The following is a 23,836-nucleotide window of genomic DNA, read 5'->3' as shown; positions in this document are numbered from 1 at the left end:
CAGGTAAAGACAACAAACCAAACATGAACCTGATCTGAATCAACAAAGGTCCCATGTGGAGCTGAGGTCCAGCTGAATCCCAGAGAGATCTCACACAGCCTCAGAGTAACACACACACAAACACACACACACACACACTTGCTGCAGCAGCATATTTCTCTATCAGCACCAATAAATACAATCCTAGTTTCTTTTTGACCCTGTGACCAAAGTTCTTCAGAGCAGGCGTCTCTCAGCTGCTCGTCCTTTACAGCTCAGGATTTTATAGATTTTTTCTGCAGTAAAATAGAGAAGATTAAATATAAATCAGTTCATCTTCTCCACCCTGTTCTGCTGAGCTCTATGTTGAGTCCCAGATAGTTTCGGCTTTAACAAATGTCGAGGTTGTATCCTTTGAATCCAAGCTGAACCCACCACCCACCTCCTCCACCAGCTCGACTAACTCTCCACAGACCTCTGGCCTGTTCTGGGACCTTCAGTGCTGAACATGGTTAATTTATCATGGTCCCCACTAGTTTTAAAACTGCTGTGGTTAAAAAGGTTTAACTTTACTTAACAAAGCACACCTTGATCCAGGGTCTCAGCCAGTCTCGAAGCTCTGAATTCCTGGACGTAGTTGTGTCTCACTTGTCTATGAAAGATCCTTTTGAATCTCTTCAGTCAGGGCCTGTCACTCACTGAAGCAGTCTCTGATGTTCTGATCTCTGTTGATTCAGATTCCTCCTCTGTGCTCCTTTTACTGGACCTCAGTGCATTGTGTGTCTCCTGTAAAAATACTATATCGACATATTCTGATGGGAAATATGGAGCAACACAGGGCTGTATTCTTCGTCCTCTGCTTGTCTCTCTTTATATTTCACCTCTTGGCCAAATTATTCGTCATCATGAAATTAATTTCCACTGTTATGCTGATGATACTCCGGTGTATCTTCCTTTAAGGCAAACAATAAAAATTAGTCCTCTCATATTATGAAATTTAGAGACTTGTGAAAACCTGGATGTCTTGAAATTTCCTGCTCCTAAATCTAGAAATCCTCATTCACACACTGTTTCATTGAGATTTGATTATTGTAACTGGTTTTCAGGACAAAGTCTTCAGTTGGTTCCTTCTCTCATTCTTTTTTGTGCTTGACTCTACCACTGAGTCTGGCCCTGATCAAAGTTTCTGTTAAAGGGAGTTTTTCTTGACCTTGTTGCCAAGTGGTTGCTCATGGGAAAGAATGTGAACCTGTGTAACAAATATTACAAAGAGCACTGTCTGGACCTGCTCTATATGAGAAGTGCTCCAAGAAAAATCATATGAGTCACTACTTTATAATTAAAATTTCCCTGATTGACAATTATCTCACAATGACACTCGGGGATTTGAGGTCAATGTGGTAAAATCCTAAAAATTATTTTGCTGATGTATTCAAAACTTAAATTATTCATAATTTAAAGAAAAAAACAAACACAAAAAAAACCTTTAACCAGCACATTTAATGATTATTAAATCAGTTGTTTTTTCTGCTATTAAATATAAATATATGAATATTATATTTATTTATTTCCCTCTTTACATCTACATAGTTTTTTTATATTATTCTCTGTAACGTTTATCTGCTCTGACCTGACGCTCGGTTTTCAGCCTCCAGCTGACGAACAACAATAAAAACGGTTTCTGTTGGTGTTGACATACAAACACACACACACGCACACACGCACACATACGCACACAGGTCACACACACACACACACTCATGCTGTTTATACTTTGTGTGTTATATAAAACTGTGTCACCGTTTATCAGTTTGTCAGTTGTGAGTAAAAACTTCAATCAATCTCTTTCCACAGAAAAACTGAACCAGGAATTGTTTATCTGGAGTTGTTATGCAATGAGTGCATATATGAGGAGGGTGTGTCTGGGTTTGTGTCACATTTTTGTAGAAGTGTGTGAGTCAGTGAGTCCTCACAGTGAGGATCACTGACTCATTGAGAAAGAGTGAAAAACTCTCAGGGCATGTGGAGGCTGGTTGCTGTGAGTGCTGGGGCAGTGGGGGAGTGTGAACTTTTTGTGCTGCTAATTCCGAAGCTGGATGTGATCAACCTGATGTGTGGACACCTGTGTTTAGTTAAGCTTATGCCATGTTAATAGAGACTGTTGCTGGAGCATCAGCCCTCATGTGAAGCCCTCCTCGTGCCACAGACGAGCGTCTGCTGTATATGCGCCTCCACCCAGCTCCTTTGTCTTTTGACATATCACTGTATCAAAAGACACAGAACTCTGGCAAACCTCTGGCGGTCCTTGCCCACAATCCTCGCCCACGTGTGCCTCCTGCTCTGTTACCTGTGTTTTTTTCCAGGCTGCTGTTAACAAAGCTGATTTCATCCCTGCCTGGACTAACCAGCTAACCCCTGAGCTTGTGGCGCTCAGTGAGACCTGGATCAAACCAGAAAAGCCCACTAACTATACAGTCTTCCCTACTTCCTGTCTGTCCAGGCGAGGAGGCGGGACTGACCTTCTAATTTCCAACAAATGGAAATTCACTCAACTGTTGCCTCCAAACGCAAACTCCTCTTTCGAGCACCATGCTGTCATGGTGACTCCTCTGTTTGTCCACCGGGACAAACGAGTGATTCTGTGGATGATGGAGACACAGTGTTGTCTGAACACGGTTGCCTCATCCTGGGTGACATGAACAACCATTCAGACCATCCGAGCTCTCCAGACCTCCTGCCCAGGTCCAAAACCATTCCTCAGACTCTACAGTCACATCTCAGCAGCTCTCTGACCATGATTTCATTCCCTTCACCATTTACCTCCTGGAGCTGCCGTCCATCCATCACCTCTGATTTTTATTCCGCTGCAACCTCCACGACTTACCCAACCTACCCACTACCCACTTTTCCTCGGTCGTTGTCTCTGCTCTGCCTCATCTTTGGATCTCAGCCTGTCTCTCTGACATAACCACATGGATGAAGGAACAACAGCTTCAACTAAACCTCTCAGACTGAGCTCTTAGTCGAACCAGCCAATCAGACTCTTCATCACAACATCAAGACCGCTTCTTCATCTCTCACTCTGACCAAGGTCACGAGAACCCTGGTGTCATGTTTGAGGACCAGCTCTCCTTCTCTGACCATGTTGTCTCTGTCTCCTGGTCCTGCAGCTTTAAGGTCTTACCTGACTCAGTCCTGCACCCAGACTTTGGTCCAGACCATGATTATGTTGTAGTCTCAGTCCAGACGGTTCTGGTCTGTGGTTCCTGATGGTGGAAGCAGCTCCTGAAGCCTCCTCTCCTCAGAGAGCTCCTCCTCTCCTCACTCCTCTAACCCCCCCAACATGTCTGACCAGCTCTGACTCTCAGGTCACTTCTTCACCTGATCTCCTTCACTGATGAAACAGATGTAGAACTGAGTCCTGACACCGAGTCTCTACTGACCTGGACCTGAACCTGATCCACCTCATGAGTCTCTGAGGAGGAAACACTCTGACCAATGAGGAAATATAAATGTAATGTTCCCCAAGGTAATCGGGTCTTTCGGGTGTTTCGGGCTGACCCAGCCCGGGTTGATCAGACCTGGGCTTGTGTCCCAGCAGCATTGACCCATAGATTCCTGATCTGTAGCCTCTACACAAAACTTCAGTTCAGGCAAGTTACACCAGCTAACACATTTAATTCAAGTCAGGCTCTTTATCTGCAGATGTGTGTGCTTATGAATGAGGGAGGAGAACGTGTGCGTATCATTCTGGAGATCTGCCAAAAAATGTCCTGGCGTGATTTGAATCTGTAAGAAAACAACTGTGAACACAGACACACACACACACACACACACACACACCCCCACACACACACCCCCCCACACACACACACACACCCACACACACACTCTCTCACACACACACACAGACACACAGACACACACTCACACAGACACACACACACACACACACACACACTCACGCAGACACACCCACACACACACACACACACACTCACACAGACACGCACACACTCAGACACACACACACACACACTCACACAGACACACCCACACACACACACACACACACACACACACACACACTCAGACACGTACACACAGACACACCCACACACACACACACACACTCACACACACACACACGCTCACACAGACACACACACATAAAGTTCATTCTATCCTGATGATAGTTCATAGCTCCATGTGTGTGTGTGTGTGTGTGTGTGTGTGTGTTTATCTCTCTGCATCTCAGAATCTATCTAACATTGTTGGCTGGTGAAGCTACGTCTTATTTTTCAGGTCTTAAAATTCCAGTTTATTTCCTGATGACTTCCTGAGACGTCTGTGAGGACCTTCAGACGGTCCAGTCCTTCATACAGAAGGACCTCAGAACCTCCAGAGACGTAGAGTAATCAGAGTCATACCGTTTGGTTCTAACTGCAGCTGAAACGTAGTGATGAGTGGATGCACAACCGTTATTTCTAAATGCTAAACTAACACAGATTCACTCAGATTACAGCTAAACACACAGTTTCTTTCATGGAAATCCATCTGGACGTCAATGAAAAACTCGACACACCTCATTAACCAACTAAAATAACGAGCTGAATGGTGAGGACACACCTGTGCTCCTCACAGGTGTCCCCCAGTTCCTGCACGTCAATCCCCCTCCCTCCATCCCTGCCTCTCTACACCTGTCCAATCAAATAACAAAGTCTCCGGAAACTTTCAAGAAATGATTCAGAAATAACGAAGCTGTAAAATACAGCGTTACCGTGACAACCAGTGCAGTGTAAAGACAGATGGAAACAGTACAAAGTGCACACTGTTGGTTGTAACTGGCTGTTGTCACTTAGCGAGTAAAGACTTGACTGTTATGTATGTGGAGGGTGTGTCTGTGTGTGTGTGTGTGTGTGTGTGTGTGTGTGTGTGTGTGTGTGTTTGTGCATATGTTTGTATAAATGTGAGTCAGTGGTTGATGTGGATCCATCCTCAGATCCTCTGGGACACACCCTGACTCAGGTTCCCTGAGGCCATCAGGTGTTTCAATATCAAACATCGTTGCCCTGATGACACAGCCGAAGTAGATCTGACCCTGCAGATTGCTCCTCCCGCCAACAGCCAGCTCTTCAGGAGGCTGACGATGGCACCTCCTCTGACCATCGTGGATGCAGCACCCACTCTGACGCACAAGTGAGCTGGACGCTGGTCTGAGGCCTCAGATGTGAAAGAGGCGTACGCTACTCCCCACACAGCTGGGTTCACCTGTACACACACTCTGACGCACGTGTACAGACGGTGAGGAGGTGCAGTCAAAGCAGCAGTGTCCTGTCCTCCTGTGCTGGTGAGACACTTCTCTCAACATTAGACGACGAACGACCCAAACCTCAATATTCCTCCGTCACGTCCCCTCCCCCACAGAGCAGGAGGCTGCAGCCTCCGACAGCCACGGTCCGTCCTGGAGTCGTTGAGACTGTTGGACAAACAGACTCTGCTGCTAACAGGCAAAAATAAAAAAACTAGATTTCCCGCCCTCTGCCAGCCAATCCAGTCTCAGTCTGTCCCGCTGTTTGTTGAATAATGTCCAGACGTGTTTCTGTCAACCATGATGATTTCACAGAGACGCTGACCTTCGTTATCATGTCATCATTTTATCCCGTTACACAAGAATTCTTCAGTTATGGCCACAAATGTGTTCTGTGAGGTCACAGTGACCTTGACCTTTGACCTTTCACCACCAAAATCTAATCAGCTCAGCAACACTGAGACATAAAAACTGAGTTATGAGGTTTGAGTACAGAGCAGAACAGTGCATGATGGGTATTTCTCTTTGTGTCTCAGTCATGTCCCACTGCAGTGGAGCTGCCCTCCTGCAGGACAACCAATCACAACCTGCCACCTCACAGCCACCCCCCTCCCCCCACCAACACACACACGCACTGTCGTCATAGTAACGATTAGCCTGCCATGTGACAGTGATGTGTGTGAGTCTCATCATCATGAGCCAATGACGCACACACACACACACAGTCTCTTTACATTCAGTTGCAGGTTGTATTTTTAAAGGGACAGTTCACATTGAGAAAAAAAGTACATGAACTCCAAATACAAATACAAATCTGAGGTACTTGTACTTTACTTGAGTATTTCCATTTGATGATAATATTTCTGCTTCACTACATTACTTTTTACCGAACTACATTATTTTATAAATTAAGATTTTTGCATATAAACCATATAAAGATCTTGTGAAATATGATCCTGTTATAAATTCATCAACCAACCAATAAATGCAAGAAGAGCTGAAACAATCAGTTGATTAGCAACTAATCTGATGAACTTTTAGTTATTTTTCATGAAAAAAAATGGTTTACGGTTCAGGCTTCTCAGGGTTTTCTGCTTTTCCTTTTCATGATAATATAAAAAAAATGTATAATATCATTTTGAGTTCAGACAAAACAAACATTGTGAAGGTTTCACTTTGTGACTGTTCTCCTTATTTTAAAAATGATAAAAAATCTATTGATTAATTGAGAAAATAAACAGGAGAGTAATTCATCATGAAAATAAATGTTGGAATTGACAGGATAATTATTGTAGCCCCATGTAAAAAACTAACTCCACTTCAACCTCCTATAAAACTATAAAATGCTGCTTACTCATCACTACATGAGAAATAATAATCTACTGATAAACTATGTTGCTGTATTGAAGCTGATCGATCAGCTGTCAGGTGACCTCTGACCTTCAGCTGTGTTATGTAATTGACTGAATGAACCCAGCTGTTAGTTCATTTCACAAACTGACAGAGGGCACAACACTGACTGCAGGATGTGTGCATTTGTCATTGTGGGGACATGTTCACACACTGACGTTGTGGGGACTCTCTCATCTGGAATTATTATTATTATTATCATCATCATCATCATCATTGTTATTGTTATTATTATTATTATTATTATTAACAACAACAAACAAAAATAAACAGTAACAATATTTAAAATGTTGGTCATGTTTTTTGTTTTTGTTTGTTTTTTGTTAAATAAACAAACTAGTGCTCAGTTTGAAGGTGGTCGTCTTCATTAAACTAAAACACTGTCGGACCGTCAGACGGATTTGAAGGTAGGAAGACTGTGTTTTTAAGGTTTCAGTTATTATTTTAAAATGAAGACAGTGACTAAAAAGACAAGTGTCTCATTTATCTACACATCACATGTCCCTCTTCTTATATCTGTTACATTACGGGGACCTGATTACACCAATTGTGGGAGTTGTACTGTACACTGTTTACACTCTGATGTGTGGCTGGATTAGCATTTAATGAGCACAACACTGGACCTGTTTGAGTCAATAACAAAATCGAAGTTGTGAGCAGTGACTCGGGTCTGGATCCAGGACACAAGCGTTCTAATAGATTTTCACGTTGCACAGAAATTAAAATATAAAAATAAACTCTGTGTGACGTGTGTTCAAAATGTGTGTGTGTTACCTTCCCAGTGGATTTGACTCCCTTCCAGACGCAGAAGTAAACCAGAACCCAGACGGCCATCAGACAGAGCATGAGCTCCCAGTTCATGTGTCCGGGTTCATCCAGACCAGACGTGATGTTCAGCACCTTGTTCCTGCACAGAGGGAGGAGACTCAACGTCAGGTTCACCCTCAAACTGTGGACAGAGCCAGGCTAGCTGCTTCCTCCTGTTTGCAGTCTATATGCTAAGCTAGGCTAACAACATCCTGACTCTAGTTGTGCACTTATCAGACATGAGAGTGATATATATATATATATATATATATATATAATCTAAGCAACAAAGAGGAGATTCTCCTGAACTTTGACCTGTTGATTATTTTTAAGCTCAAGTTTGACTGAGCAGAAAACTTTAACTTCCAATATGTGATGTAGCTGCAGGGACCCTGACGTAGACACTGACTCTAAATTCAGACACTAACACTAGCTTGGTCACATAATGAACCATTACACCTCGTTAGCTGCTCGTTGTGTTAATAACCTGCCATGACAACAGCTGCCTCGCTGCTGCAGGGGAGATGCGGCTGACTGTGATAGGCTGAGACACCTGTCCGTCAAAACAAACATATCCCCAAATAAACACCAGAAATGCATCTGTAATTAAGACTCAATATGATGAAGAAGAGGTGAAATCAGCTCATGAGCTCAGGTGGACTTTAGTGGAACTGCAGTGAAGACTCATCACCTTCACCTTTACTCAGGTAATATTCCATTTTGTTCACCTTTTGTTCCCTTCAGCAGAACGACAGACTAAGAAAACAGTGGCTGTGCACGGTATCAGGTAAACAGTCGTAGCTGAGTCAACAAGATAAAGAAAATGCTGACATGCTGATGATGGGTTACAGCTCAAACGTGTTGGTTGATTGGCCCATATTAAACCACAAGACTATTAACCTGTGAGTGCCGGCATCCTCTTTATCCTGTTGACTGACAGTAGTTGTTTTAAAAAAAGACAAAATACAGGAACAGAAACCTTGAGGGGCGACAAACAAAATGTTTCTGGTTTGGTTAAAGCAGTGACAACTTCACAAATATAATGTTTCATTTTCTTTGGGCCCCTGGGTCTTGGCCTCTGTTTACAGTGACTTCAAACTTAACAACACATGTCAATCAAATGATCAAAGAGTTGTCTCTGTGCCCGGCCTGTTGTGTCATAATCCGTCCATGTGACCTGCAGCACGATAAACCCTGATTGTTCATCAGCCCTGAACATTGTGTTAAGCTTTGATTGCAGCTCAGTTATCAGCAGGTTCATGTGTTGTGTTTACTGCCACTGCAGAGACATAAATCCTGTTCATGTGTGGTGGCATTAATCAGGCTGCTAATGCTAACACAGCTAGCAGCAACAGTATGTGTGAGAGACACACACTGAGGCTACAGTTGGTGCAGCAGCTGCTGCCACAGTGAGTGGGTCAGCATGCAGAGCGTTGTCTGTTTCATCAGTCAGGGAGGGGCAGAATAATACTGAGCATTTCATCACACCTGTGTCATCACAGACCAACAGAGCAACAAACGTCCTGTTTAACAACGCCACACTAAACAGGTCAGTGTGTGAACCATCAGTTTCTTTCTTGTGAGGCTTTAATAAAACATCATCTGCAACAACACTGAACTGTAGAAAACAACCTGCAGTGACAGTGACTGTGCAGCTGTTGTGCAACAATGTCTGACAAGTCCACACAGTGTCAGTTATCAGCCATCAGAGATTTCTCATCAGCAGCTCACACACTCATCCTGCTTTTCAGGAAATGGAGCATAAAGCAGAAATGAACAGAGGCAGAGCAGGAAACACTGTCGCTGTCACGTCTAGGTGTGATGACAACAGCTGACCAGACTGAGCAGCAGGTGCTGTAAAATCGACTCCTCACATGTGATGACGACATCGGCGCCGTCGCTCACTGGAACTGAACTGATCTACAGACACTTTTCATTCAGAGCTACGACCAACATTCACCATCACACACTGAAGTGAAGGTCATGGGTCAACCTTTACCACAATGTGCCAACCCAGCACGGTCCACGGACCAGAACCCAACCCCCAACCAGAACTCACTCCCAGAACTCGATGATGGGCGACCGTGCGTCCGCCAGCTCGGCACAGGTCATGTTGCCGGCGACAGTGACGTTGGCGAAGCTGGCGTTTTTGCAGTCCTGGTGATGGAAGGTCTCGATGCAGCTGGGCGTGTTCCATTCGTTGTCACAGGAGGACCAGGGGAGGGTGGAGTTAAAGGACTTGATCAGGTAGTAGAAGCCCCAGGCCAACACCATGATGTAGTAGGTGTTACAGAAAAACACGATCACCATGGAGGCATAACCCAGACCTGAGGAGGAGGAAGAGGAGGAGGAAGAGGAGATCAGGTCAGGTTTCTGTGACACTTCAGATGAGATCATAATGATGTCATACTGTTGACCACAGCGTCATGTCTTCATGATGTTAACAGACTCATTCTTGAAATGATGATGAAGGACGCTGTGAGTTCAGACTCACATCATTACCACTGACAACAACATGAACTCAGGAGCCGGTCACACCTGTAAACCTACTTTTATGGCTTTATGAGCAGCGGCAGCTCTGATTACACCTGAACTTAACACCGTGGTTAAAACCACATCCACGCTGAGTCTGAACACAGTGACCTGATCACACTCACGTTCACAGTGACTGACCCTCAGTTCTCAGACTCATCCACCTGTAGCCAGACCACGTCAGGTCCTGAACCGGATCCACAGTGAATCTGTGGAGACGGACCCGAGCTGTTCCTCTCAGGGTGAGGAGCTGTGGGTGGAGGTAGTCAAGCAAATACTGACGAAAAGTCTGGTTTTTTTCCAGACCCCCAGACCCCCAGAGGCCCCATGTTCACTATATATCAAACTGGTTCTCCATCTCCTGGTCCTGGTCTTGTAGACGGACTCTGTGTCCACGTCTGAACTGGTTCAGCTTGTATTTGCTGCTCATTTATTGTGAAGTCATGAATACAGAAAACCCTCAGAGACTATCATTTTCAATCAATTATAATTTTATAATTTATCATTTAATATTTTCATCAATACATCTGACAGTTATTGGCTTTAATAATCGATCGATCGTTTGGTGAATAAAATGTCAGCAACAGACGTTAACATGTTCAAACTGTTGCTGAACCAGTGAATTTAAATCAATTTTGCCGAATCATTTCCTGTCAGTCAACTCATTGATTAATCATCTGATCATTTCAGCTCCAGAGCTGGTTGGTTTCTGGGTGTCCGGGGGCCACTAGGAGCACATGACCCTAATAATGTGTTGTGTTCAGGTCTCTGGTGTCTGCAGAAGAACCTGGTCCTGGTGATGGACCAGGTTCACACAGAGTCCTGATCTCAGTCCTGCTCCCACAGGTTGAACCTCCACACGTTCACCTGAGCTGAGGTGAAACACCTGTGTCGACTGTGTGATGTCAACACCACCTGATGTGGAGGTCAGAGGAAGGTGTGAGCAGTAAAGTCATCCAGTCATAAAGAGTCATGTGATCAGATCACATGACTGATAAACTGAGAGTAAAGCTAACAAAGGTGCACAGGAGCAAGCGGTGTGTGTGTGTGTGTGTTTGGTGTGTGTGTGTGTGTGTCCTCAGGCACGCACAGCAGGATCACAGATTATCACCTCCAGATAAACGTCCACACGGAGCTGCTGATGTGTCCAGTCAGACTCACCTAAACTGCTTACTGCTACATGGATTTATGTCTGTCACCATGGCAACATGACCTCAGCACGGATGTCGAGGGTTTTGGCGACGACAATTTGGACAAAAAAAATCTGAAGGACAAATTTTAATCTCCATATTTTCCCATGAAGTGGCTTTGAATAGATAACGTGATAAGTACAGTTACTCCAATACTCTGAGTACAATTCTGATGTACTTGTACCTTAGTACTTGTACTTATTTCCATTTAACGTCACTTTCTGCTTCTGTTCTAACACTTGGTCCTGAAGAAACGTCTCTTTGCTTTTTAAACTCTGATGTGTTTTCACTTCTATCACAGGAGCCAACGTCAGATCAAGTTCTCTTTATACTGAATCTTTGATCCTGTTCATGTGGAAAATATCATGTTCTTTTCAGTTTGTCAGTGTAAAGCACTTTTTGTCTCTGCTTTACATAATAAATAAACTTTATTATAATTATTATTATTTTGTAGTTTCTGAGGGACAGGTTGTAAAGTTCTCTGACACTAATCTGAGATTTTATAGAAACACAACTGACTGATCTGTGATGTTCTCTCTTCTGCTGTGGTTTTCAAGGTCATCAGTGCATCACCCATAATGCACTGCTGTGCTGAGGTCAGACTGTTTTTTGTCTTCATGCTGGAAATGCAGCTTTCTTAAATACATGTTTTGATAGAGACGAGAGGAGAAAATGTTTGACGTCCTATAAAGGTCTCGTCTGTGGGCGTGTTAAAGGTCTCACCTTTAAACAGCGGAGCGATGTTCCAGACGTTGATGCTGCCGGCCTTCATGAACTGTCCCAGAGCGATCTCCAGGAAGAAGATGGGGATTCCTCCGATGAAGACGATGAGCAGGTAGGGGATCAGGAAGACGCCTGCAGGAGCGGACAGAGACAGGAGCACAGTCAGACTCAAGTCAGCTGAGCTGTGGCAACATCACCTCATACTCACCACTCAACTCAAGATATCACACATGTTATAGTGATTTATTTGTCCTCTGAGGAGAAATCTGATGCGAGTTTGCAAACAGACGCACACACACACAACCGACCCACACATACACACACACGTTCAAACGCACAAGGACCATAATAAACCAAACTTCCCTCTGTCACTTTCTTTCCTGTCACTTCTGCTCTACTCCTCTCTCAAATCTCTGATGTCTGAGTGTCCTTGAACGCACCATCAATAAGACCAAAGTAACACTGACTGTGATGGATTATCTCTCTGCAGGTTTGACAGAAATGAGATGAGTTCAGTCTAAAAACTGACGGATAATTTGTTAAAAAGGTGAAGAACAAACTGAGGTTTGGTCCTTGAACGCTGCCTGTGTTCACACAGTCGGAGCCACACTTGGGTCTCATGTTTAATTCAGCAGGATCATGACAAGAGCTTTATGGAAGTGAACGGGAAGGAGGGAAAGAAGGGAATCTTCATCCTTCCACCATTCTCATCCTCTGTCCTCCGTCCTCTCGCTGCCTCTGGGTGAATGAAGGACGAGAAAAGGCTCATTTCTCTTCATCCTTCTCTCTTCCTCACATTTAATCTGTCTGCCTGAACAGTCGAGGCCGTGAATGAATCAAAGAAAAAGAGAGAAAAGAGACGTTCTCCTTTGTCTCTGAGTCAGGTGTGTAACCTCACACCATCACATCATCACACCATCACATCATGACATCATGACATCATCACACCATCACATCATGACATCATGACATCATGACATCATCGCACCATCACATCATCCTCTCATGACATCATTACGTCATGACATCATCACACCATCACATCATCATCACGTCATGACATCATCACATCATGACATAATGGCATCACCACGTCATGACATCATCACATCATCACATCATGACATCATCACATCTGTTCAAAAACAGAAAAGTAAAAACAGCAGTTTGTGGTTTTAGGGGGAGTTAATGTGCTGGAGCTTTTAGAAAAACAGACACCTGCACAGGTGTCATCCCAGAACCTTCTTCCTGTTCAGGCTGCAGTCTGAGATCTTTATCTGTTGATTAACTGAATCAATAAGCAGGTACCTGGCTGTGACCGCTGATAGTATATAGATATAAATATATATGTGTGTGTTTCTTTAATTCCAGGGATACCCACTCCCCTCCTCCTTTAACGGTTGAAACATGAGGTCAGTAAATAAAGGTGCATTTCTGTTGTCAACATAATGGACGTTCTCTCTCCTGGAGTAACAGCTCAGTGTGTAATGGCAGCTGCTGTTATATAACTCCTGGCATCACCCCCACTCCCCCCACCTCCCTCCTCCTCCCTCCACCTCCCTCCTCCTCCCTCCACCTCCCTCCTCCTCTCTCCTCCCTCCTCCCTCTACCTCCCTCCTCCTCTCTCCTCCCTCCTCCTCCCTCCACCTCCCTCCTCTTCTCTCCTCCCTCCTCCCTCCACCTCCCTCCACCTCCCTCCTCCTCCCTCCTTCTCCCTCCACCTCCCTCCTCCTCCCTCCTCCTCTCTCCTCCCTCCTCCCTCCTCGCTCCACCTCCCTCCTCCTCTCTCCTCCCTCGTCCCTCGTCCTCACTCCATCTCCCTCCTCCTCCCTCCTCCTCTCTCCTTCTCCCTCCTCCTCTCTCCATCTCCTCCTCCCAGTATCATTCCAGTTTGATTCCATTCATACCAGTTCCTGGTGGCACTGTGACCCAGTTACCCCTTGTTGTGTGTGTGTGTGTGTGTGTGTGTGTGTGTGTTTCCTCCATCACACCAATTAAAATACCAGAGAGAGAGAGTGCACATTCCTAATTGTTCATTCATGTCTCTCACCCCAGTTCTGACTAAAAGGAGAGGAAGTATTCATTCATTCATTCATTCATTCATTACAACACTGTATCGTGTCATATGAGCCAATAACAGTTATTGATGATTTCCAAAGCAGCTGTTGTTGTTTATTCAGGTGTAATTTGTTTTGTGTCATTGTGTAACTTTGTCAGCCAACCAGCGCTGTAGCACTGAAATGATTAACTGACTAATCGTTGAAGTTATTTCTAAGCAAAAGTGCCAAAACTGAACCAGCTTCTGAAAAATGAATCTTTATTTATGAATGAGCATGTTGAACCTTCGGGGAATAATTAGGCATTTTTATGATTTTATTCTAGAATCAGTCATTAGAGATAATCACTGTCAGGACGTCTGTGAGGAGCAAATAGGTTTTTCTGTTCATTACTTGAACTGAAAAAGTGACAGGATCTTACACCTCAAACACAGCTCAGCTCACCTTTCATCAACATGCAGGTAACCATAGCAACGTGACTGATTCTTCAGATTCCAATGAAACTAACCTGACAAACCTTAATTGATTGATTGATTGACTGATTGATGGATTGTATCTGTGGGTGGAGGATCATTGAAGGTGATACATGTCTTCATTACACAATGACCATGTTTCAGCCAATCAGAGTCCAGTATTCTCTGTGTCTGATAATAATAATGGTGCCTAAGGGCTAGACACACACACACATACACACACACACACACACACACACACACACACACACACACACACACACACACACACACTGAGCATGTAGCTGCTGCTAATGTATAAGACTCAGACACGACCGCCGGCTGAATGACGGCTGAATGACGGCACAGTCAGCACTGACGTAAGGTTGTATGAAGCTATGCAGGTTAGCGTTAGCCTGCTGCTGCTGCTCTGACACACACACACACACACACACACGGTATTCCAGTATGTCTGTTTTGCATGAAAACACATGAGCTGCTGGTGAGTCACGACTGCAGAGAGAGAGAAGACGTGGGGGGAGGGGAGCAGCAGCTCAATAAAAATCCACTTCTCTCTCTCACACACACACACACGCACACACACACACACACACACACGCACACACACACGCACACACACACTGTTAATGCTGTTAGCTTGTCACTAACTCAGTGTTGATGGTATTACACAGTACTATGGCCTCATCACAGTCAGCTGCACACACACTGAAACACACATCGACTGTTGACTCCTCAAACAGCAGAGCCTCACACACTCCTGCAACATTCAAATCCACACAACTTTATTCCACGTTCCACTTAACACAACAAAGTTTCAAGGTCTCAGACCAGTTCCTCATGGACACATTATGACCTTAAACATTTCCATCTGAAACACAGAGTCTGTGGCTCCAGTGTTTCTGTCTGGAAACATGGGGGGGGGGGGTCAGGCCATCGGCCATCATAGCGAAGAGGACTGACACCTACACAGACTCAAAGAATCAACCTGGAGCAGGTGCGACAGGTAAAGCATCATCCTGTCCTGAGCGGTGTCACCTAACACGTCCCACACGTGGTTGGTTCAGAGCTGAAAGTGAGACAGAAACAGACACAGAGCCGCGGCTGCAGTTAGCCCGCTAAGCTGCAGCGCTACAGTTAGCGAGCTAAGCTGGCTAATCCGGGGTAAGTCACTGGGCTAAGTACTGACAGGGCTAATGACAGAGCAGCAGCCTCATCATCATCTTCATCATCATCATCATCAGAACTTCATTTCTCTTCATTCTTCACTGTTTTCTGGGGGGGGGGGGGGTCAGGAGGAAACCTCATCACTTTGGTGAGCCTTATCTGGCGCCACCATCATGTCAAAGGTTTCACAGGTGTTTGGTCACAAACCAAACACCTGCAGAACCAGTGATGTTCCCATCAGCCTCAGCTGGACGAGGTGGCGAACGTTACAGCTGCTGATGCAGATGTTTAGCAGCTGTAATGTTTCAAATGAAATGATGAGGTTGTAGCGGCGGTGATGGCGTTCAGTCCAATTCGTGTTCTGATCTGCAGGTAACACATTTGGCTCGCTGTGACTCGCTCAGATCTGCTGCCAGCTGACCTGGGATCAGCGGGGATACCTTCCAACACACTGGATCCAACCAGCTTCAATTAGGGCTCAAAGATTTATCTGTCTCAGACACAACTGTACACAGAGTGATAACAGCTGATGTTAAAGGAACAGTGTCAGCTCCTGTGAAATGTTTCTGTTGGAAATGAACTGGAACCAGTGAAATGTTCGTCAGTGATGTGACACAGGAAAAAAATCTCCTGAATTTATCACTAGGCTCCTTTGCATTGATGTAAATCAACCAGGGCTGCAACAAAACCTTTTCATTGTCAATTAAGCTGTGATTCTATGGTTAGAGTGGTTTTAAAGCTCCACACAGTCTAAAGGTAGATGTCCATGTGTTTGTGATTATAAAGCAGGTCTAGGTTCTATATTAATACAGTGAAAGTATCAAAGCCTCAGTCCACAGAGAAATGCACACAGCCTGTATTCAGAAACTGAGCCTTAAAACCAGCCGTCAGGACTTCTGGAACTTTGTGATGTCAGAGAAGAGAGGCTCAGATCCTCTCTTCTGATTGGCTCAGGGAGGAGATGTAAAACTACACTGAGATGGTTTTTGGTTCTTAAAGCCACAGATATATCTTCTGATGGAGATCAACACTTCAGATAAAACACAGAAGAAGTTAAAACATGGAGCTTTAAACTTTTAAAGTGTCAACTACTGAATGTCAGAAACTATAAAAAAAACTCTCATTCACAACTTGTCACAGAGTAAATGTCTTGTTTTGTCCAAAACAAAAAGATTTTCAGTTCCCAATGATAAAAAACAGAAAAGCAGCAGTTCTCCCTCTGAAGTAAATGTCGTCCTGTTTCATCACAATCAAGCCCAATAAATTATCAGTCAGAGAATAAAACAACAGGTTCCTGTCTGATACAGAGACAGGGGGACAACTGAAAGCAGAATACAGGTTAATGTCTCCGACTCTGTAACATCTGCCAAAGCCTCAGTGACCTCAACCAAACACTTTCTGCCAAATGCTAACTTAGCTTAGCTGAGTTTAGCTTCCCCTGGCAGTCTGCAGATCGACTGGCCCACATACCTGAATAGAGAGACTGATTATCTCACCTGTGCTAAACATGACTCTGCACCTCCCTGCCAGGATCAATGAACTCTAGCTAAAGGCTCAAAAGCTCTGAACCACTGCCAGCTCACCTGGAACAGGTTTATTACCATGTGAATACAGGTATTACAGTGTGTTTACTACATCAGGCTCTCAGAGGATAAATCATTTCTGTAAGACACAAACCTGAACACATACAGAACTGTGCACAGCCTCACACTGAGCAGCCGTGTCCCTCTGTGAATACACAATAATAACAGGTTTGAAGAACGGGGAGTGACAGTAATATACTGAGATACAACACCTGTATCTATCAGATCTGAAATGACTGAAGCAGACTTGTTCCTGCAAGCATGAATGTCCTGTTTGCTGTCTATACCCTGACTGCAGAGGAGAACGAAGAGTGACGGTGACAAACGTTTCCCTCAGCAGAATCACAGAGTTTACAGGTGGAGCTAAAGACAAACCGATATATGATACTAGAGCTGCAACAATTAGTGGGTAAAAAATAACAATCAACTATTTTAAGGATCAGTTCATTATGTCAATTTTCAAGCAATAAATTGCCAAACATTTGCTGGTTCCAGCTTCTCTGTCAGAAAGAAACGTGTCACATCGGTGACAGGTCGTCTGGTTTCCTGAGGTGTCAGTTTAAGCTCTGATGAACTGTTTTCATATGTTTTTGGCCATTTGTAGATTAAAATTAAAATAAGTTGCAGCCATATCCAACATCTGTATTTCAACACAGGTTAAATTAACACAGTTTCATTAGACAGTGACGATAACAAATTAATGTCCAAAATTCAAAATACACCGACACACACAGTCACTGCAGTGACTACGTGCAGCTTCCTGCAGTCCTGTTGTCACAGTGGAGTTGAACCAAAACCAATAACCGAACCAAATCTGGCAACCTGAGCTACAGCCAGACGTGCTGCACAGAGGTACTGGGCGGATGGATACACTGCTGTTCATCAAGAAATAGTTCCAGCAACTAACTCCTCCTAAAACCTCCACACTGAGTTGAGAGACACGACATGTTAAATACAACATTACAACATGATTTCATATCATCATCCCTCAGTCTCCTCCAGAAACCAAATATAAAGTCAGCGCTCGACACAGACATGAGATTAATGTTCATCCTCTCATCTCAATCTCAGGAAGCAAAAAGTCTATTTCACAAACTGTTGACCTCTTTAACGCAGTGATAAAATAAAACAACGTTATACAGAGAGAACCAATGCAGCACACATTTTACATTTTATATTTTTCATTTTTTATTTTACATTTTATATTTTATATTCTAAATTTTGTATTTATATATATATATATATATTTTTTTTTTTTTTTACATTTTACATTTTATATTTTACATTTTACATTCTATATTTTGTATTTATACTTTATATTTTGTATTTTATATTTTATATTTATAGACTGTGCAAACTGCAGAGTTTGTTGTGTGTAGGAGCAGTTACACAACATGATGAGTGGGGCTGAAATAAACGATCTGAGTGACATGAGTCTATAAGAGAGAGAGAGAGACAGTAAACAGAGGAGAGAGGTCGATGTGATCATGACCTTTAGTTTTACTCTCTGCGACCTGAGAACAGACAGAACGTCTGACTGAACATCATCTGAGCTGCTGCTGAGTCAGACAGTTTCACTCTGACACACAAACCACTGATGCAGAAGTGACTGGGACCAGTCTGCAGACTGAGCCCCGCCCACATCACCGTCTCTCCAGGAAGCTCTGAAGGACCCTCAGATGTGTGAGGGATCCTCAAGGATTCATGGAACATTTCTAGAAACCCCGACACCCTCTCAAAGACCCTTAGACCATCCTAATACAAACAGCACTGAGACCTCCTCCTCTGGTACCTCCTCCAGGACTCCAAGGTTTTTCAAGGACCATGGCACCTTTTATCAAGAACCACTAACTGCTTCTGTGGAACATCCTCACGGGGTCTGATACCAGGTCCTAATCCCAGGTCCCCTGGAACCAGATAACTGGAGAGGAGGAGAGGAAACAAGGAGAGGAGAGGAGGGGAGGAGGAAAGGAGGAGAGGAGGGGAGAGGAGAGGAAACAAGGAGAGGAGAGGAGAGGAGGAGAGGAGGGGAGGAGGGGAGGAGGAGAGGAGGGGAGGAGGGGAGGAGGAGCAGTGAGGTCTGTCAACAGGATTAAAAGATTACAGGCCACTCCTGTTAATCTCTGGTCCACGTGGCAAGAGGGATGATGATGTCACACTTGGCAGCCAATCATCACGCACACGCACACACACTCTAACTGTCATGAAACTGTATCTGTCCCTTGACCTTTGACCCTGACTCTGCAGCTCAGAGCATGAAGGCCTGAACTGACCAATCAGAGCGTCAGACTGAGCTGTCAAACACCTGATCAGCTCTGATCAGATCCATCAGCTGTTTAACAAATATTTTAGGAACCATGGAACTTTCTCAAGGACCTTTGGAAAAACCACTGAGCTGTACTTCTATACTTCTGAGGACAGTCACTGAGATTCAAGATTCAAAATAAACCAGAGACGTCTGATGCACAACATCTACTTTATTTTCTCCAGACAGATTTCCCGCCTCATGGTTGTTTTACCTTCAGCAACCAATCAAGTTACAAAAAACATGAGCTGTGTCAGGGGACGCATCTTTCGAAGGACGCGGCCTATGAAGGTGGGGCCCTTTGCAGCCGTCGCAGACCAGAGCCCACCTGAGGAAAAGGCTGTCCCTGCAGGAGGCTCTGAAATGAGACGGTCTCCGTCCCTCCCTCTGCTCCTCAGTTACACAGCTGAATAATGACCAGAAGTGTTTCTACAGAACATTATGATGTCACAGTGAAGTTGACCTTTGACCTTTTGCATAGAAAATGTCATCACTTCATCATTTTAGAGCCAAGAACGTGTTGAAACCTGACTCTGACCTTCACTGTTAAAGTCTGAGTCTGAGGAGACGAGTGGACGGCGTGTCCTCACAAGGACACATCTGATCCCTGGTCAGTTCACAATCAGTGGGGCAGAGAATCACTCAGTGTGTGTGTGTGTGTGTGTTACTACTGCAATCACCCCGCCAAGGACAGTCCAGTCACACACACACACACACACACACACACACACACACAGACACACTTTCTGCAGGATAATAAATCTGAGTGACTCGTCGGAGTGGAGGGAGGACGAGGACAAGGATGGAGGGAAAAGGAAGGAAGGGAGGAAGAAAAGGAAGGAGAAAAAAGGTGCAGAACAGAAGGTTAGAAGAAAGGAGAGAAGGAAGACTGGAGAGGGGACGGGGCTTCAGTTACGAAGGGGCGTGGTTTGTATTTGTGGCCAGAATGATGATAAAATGATATTTACTGTTGGTATTGATGTTTGTGTTATTGATCAGAGAGCGGCGTGTGTGTGTGTGTGTGTGTGTGTGTGTGTGTGTGTGTGTGTGTGTGTATGTGTGTGTGTGTGTGTACTTGTACTTGCTACATAGTAAGGACCAAAAAAAGGGTTAGTGTTAGTGAGGACATTTTGGGAAAGTGAGGACATTTTGGCCGGTCCTCACTTTTTGAGACACCTTCAAATCACATGTTGAGGGTTAAGACTTGGTTTTAGAGTTATGGTTAGAATTAGGTTTAGGTTAAGGTCAGGGTCAGGGTCAGGGTTAGGCTCTCAGGTGTGATGGTTAAGGTTAGGGTAAGGGGCTAGGGAATGCATTATGTCAATGAGTGTCCTCACAAAGATAGAAGTACAAGAATGTGTGTGTGTGTGTGTGTGTGTGTGTGTGTGTGTGTGTGTGTCGGCAGGTGAACAGGTATGGGATGATGTCAGAAAAGCAGCTGCATCATAAATTTCTCCATAAAAGGAAAATGATTAAGCATCACACACGTGGAACATCGACCTCCACAACCCACGGCTCTTCAACCTGGAGCTGAGAGGTCAAAGGTCACGAGACTGACTGACACTCAGTGTTACTGTAGTGAAGCAGCTGAGAGCAGAGACTGTTTGACAACCATCCCTGGTGATGCGTTCAAGGACACGGTGACAGGACGTCTTCACCTGTATATTAGATGAAGATTTGAGACATTGAGGCGTCAGACCCTGATCATGTGATCTTTCTGGAGGATCACAGTCACTGCAGGACCCCAGGAACCACTGCAACCCTTAAAACACACCTGGAAAATTTTCAAGGATGTTCATAACCTCTTCAAGGACAAGTGTAACCCTTCTAAGGGCCCATAACACCTGCTCCAGGGCCCTGAACCTAACCCTAACCCTGACAGAGATCAGTTAGTGTGTCTGTTGTGTTAAAGCTGATATGTTTATACTACACACACACACACACACACACACACACACACACACACACACACACACACAGTATATCATGCTCCTCCTCCTCCTCCACTTTATCCTAATGTAAATATTGGAGCGGTGTGAGCAGTGCTCGTCTGTGTCGTATGAACAGTTTCACTGTCACAGTCATGAGCCTGATGAAGAGACTGAACAGCACAGAACAAATAATAAAAGAAAACTAAGTGAACACCTGGATTCAACAACACATCAGGCAGAGTCACCTGATATTTCACATTCCTTTAAAAGGCCGGTTCACTGTTCACAGCTCGGCCCTCAGTTCTGGACAGATGTGACCTGATGGAGGAGGAGGAGGAGGAGGTGTCACAGTTACAACCAACAACCGGAACACCACCACACACAGCCGTGTCTCCTGTAAGAGCGGCCCTAGTGTACTTGACCTTGGTTGTCACGGTTACAATAATAAACACACAGAGAGCAGTGTTTGTTGCCATGGTTACTATAATAACAGTCATGGCTTGGTTAAGTTCAGGTAAAGATGGTGATTTGGGTTAAAATCAGTTCTTCCTCAACATTAGACGATCTTTGTTGTCATGGTTACGATAACAACAACAAACGGTCATGGATAATAGAAACAACATAAACTGCTCCTGTCACATGGGAATCGAACACCGCTCTCCTGGGTCATATTCATCCATCCACCCCAACCTCCTCCTGACGTGGACTTTGTCGCTCTATAAACTACGTCACTGCACTTTTCCCTTTGCTCCTGTCATCATCACTACGACCACTAGATGTCGCCTAGCAACAGAACCTAACGACGGGTCATAGCAACCTGCTGACAGACGACCTGCGGGCTCGTTTGTTTCAGGACAGTCTCCAGTTCATCGTGAGGAAGGTGAGCGTCTGACGCACAGAGAACAAACAGCTGATTGTTCAGTTTGATAAATCAGGAGTGAAGCAGGAACCTTTTCCAGGACATCAGTCTGTGTCTGTGAGAACTGAACCTTTTCTCTTGATTCTCAGTGATTTAACACGAGTCCGACCTCCTCCTCCTCCTCCTCCTCCTCCTCCTCTCTGTGTGAACATCAGGACCTTTCTCCCCCCCTCCCCTTCCCTCTGTCCAGCTCAAACTGGCCGACTGTGTGAACGAGACCTTTTCAGGTGAGAAGAAACATCTCCGTCTCCCTCTCTTTGTCTCTCTCAGCAGTTTGTCTCCGTTGGTAAAGTTTAGTTTGAAAAGAGGGAGAGAAGTGATGAGAGCTCCTGCTGGGACTCCTCCTCTCCTCGCTGCTTCTCCACAAAACATTTCTACTTTACAGCATCAACAATCTGGGTATTCAGTCTGAACAGAGACAAATCACAGAGAAACAGGACACAAGGAAATATTTGTCTGCTTGAAAAATGTCTTGTGATTAGTTGATGAATCTAATCAATGAACCATTAGAGTCAGAGTAGAAACGATGAATCGATCGACAGCAGACTGAGCAGCAGGTTTTATTACTGATGACTGATTACTGATCTGCAAACATTTAGTGTTTCAGCTTCTAAAGCGTGAGGATTTTCTTCTTCTTGTCTGTGAATGAGTGACGACTGTGAGTCAACCGAACACCTCACACACAGAAAACTGGTTTAATCATGAAACTGCTCTCACCTTGCTCACCTGTGTTTCACTGTAACAAAGTCCAGCATCATTAGTCCTGTTTCTCAGCCTGACGCAGACGTTTCTGCTCTGTGACGTCACATATTCCTACAATAAATCTGAGACGGGGGCGAATTTCCTGCCAGATGTAAAGACAGGACGCGCTGCTGTCGCTACAGAAACTGATGTGTGATCATAAATATTCCCACAAACATGATGAGAGATGAGATCCTTCATGGCCCAACCTGTTCCAACATATCCCAAGCTTCACGCGCAGCAGTAATGAAAATGACATGGCAGCAAACAACACCAACAGAGCTGCGGATCACACTGTCAACGCAAATATTGGGTTTTAACTGTTAAAACCAGGGGTCAAAGGTGACAGGAGCCTCGCCAGCAACGCAAAGGTAAGGGCGGGAACAGCTGGTGACATGAAAACCCTCCGTTGACCAAACCGTCTCGCATCAGGTCGACCTCCTACAATGGCTACGAAGGGCCACACCTTTGTGCAGCGGGCCCTCTGAGGGACGGGGCCCCTGAACTGGGACACAGCTACAGATACAGATGGATGTGTCAGCTGTGTTTGGAGAAAGAGGTTTGGTTCAAAACATTTCTATGAAACGACAAAAGACAAACAGGAGAGAATGAGAAGAGCTGAGGGAGGTGGAGTGTGGGAGGAGTTAAGGACGTAGGAGTTAAGGATGTAGGATGGATACAGGATGAGGCTGCTGCAGTCAAACAGGTCAA

General features: G+C 44.7%; 1 protein-coding gene across 3 annotated transcripts in view; it reads right to left on the bottom strand.

Moving 5' to 3' along the window:
• The window catches only part of slc6a8 (solute carrier family 6 member 8), a 40,437-nt gene that overhangs the window by 14,025 nt on the left and 2,576 nt on the right, over positions 1–23,836 (bottom strand). For all 3 annotated transcript variants that reach the window (XM_071458830.1, XM_071458831.1, XM_071458832.1), the window contains 3 exons: positions 11,953–12,084; positions 9,567–9,834; positions 7,475–7,607 (listed from right to left, as the gene is read on the bottom strand). In XM_071458830.1, coding sequence (XP_071314931.1) covers positions 7,475–7,607; positions 9,567–9,834; positions 11,953–12,084 — 533 coding nt within the window. The remainder of the gene's footprint in view (positions 1–7,474; positions 7,608–9,566; positions 9,835–11,952; positions 12,085–23,836) is intronic.

The sequence above is a fragment of the Trachinotus anak genome, unplaced genomic scaffold (genome assembly GCF_046630095.1).
Source record: "Trachinotus anak isolate AG129_WGS33_773 ecotype Australia unplaced genomic scaffold, CSIRO_AGI_Tana_v1 ptg000022l, whole genome shotgun sequence".
Classification (NCBI taxonomy): domain Eukaryota; kingdom Metazoa; phylum Chordata; class Actinopteri; order Carangiformes; family Carangidae; genus Trachinotus; species Trachinotus anak.
The sequence above is the reverse complement of the archived record's forward strand: the minus strand, read 5'-3'. Positions and strand labels throughout refer to the sequence as shown.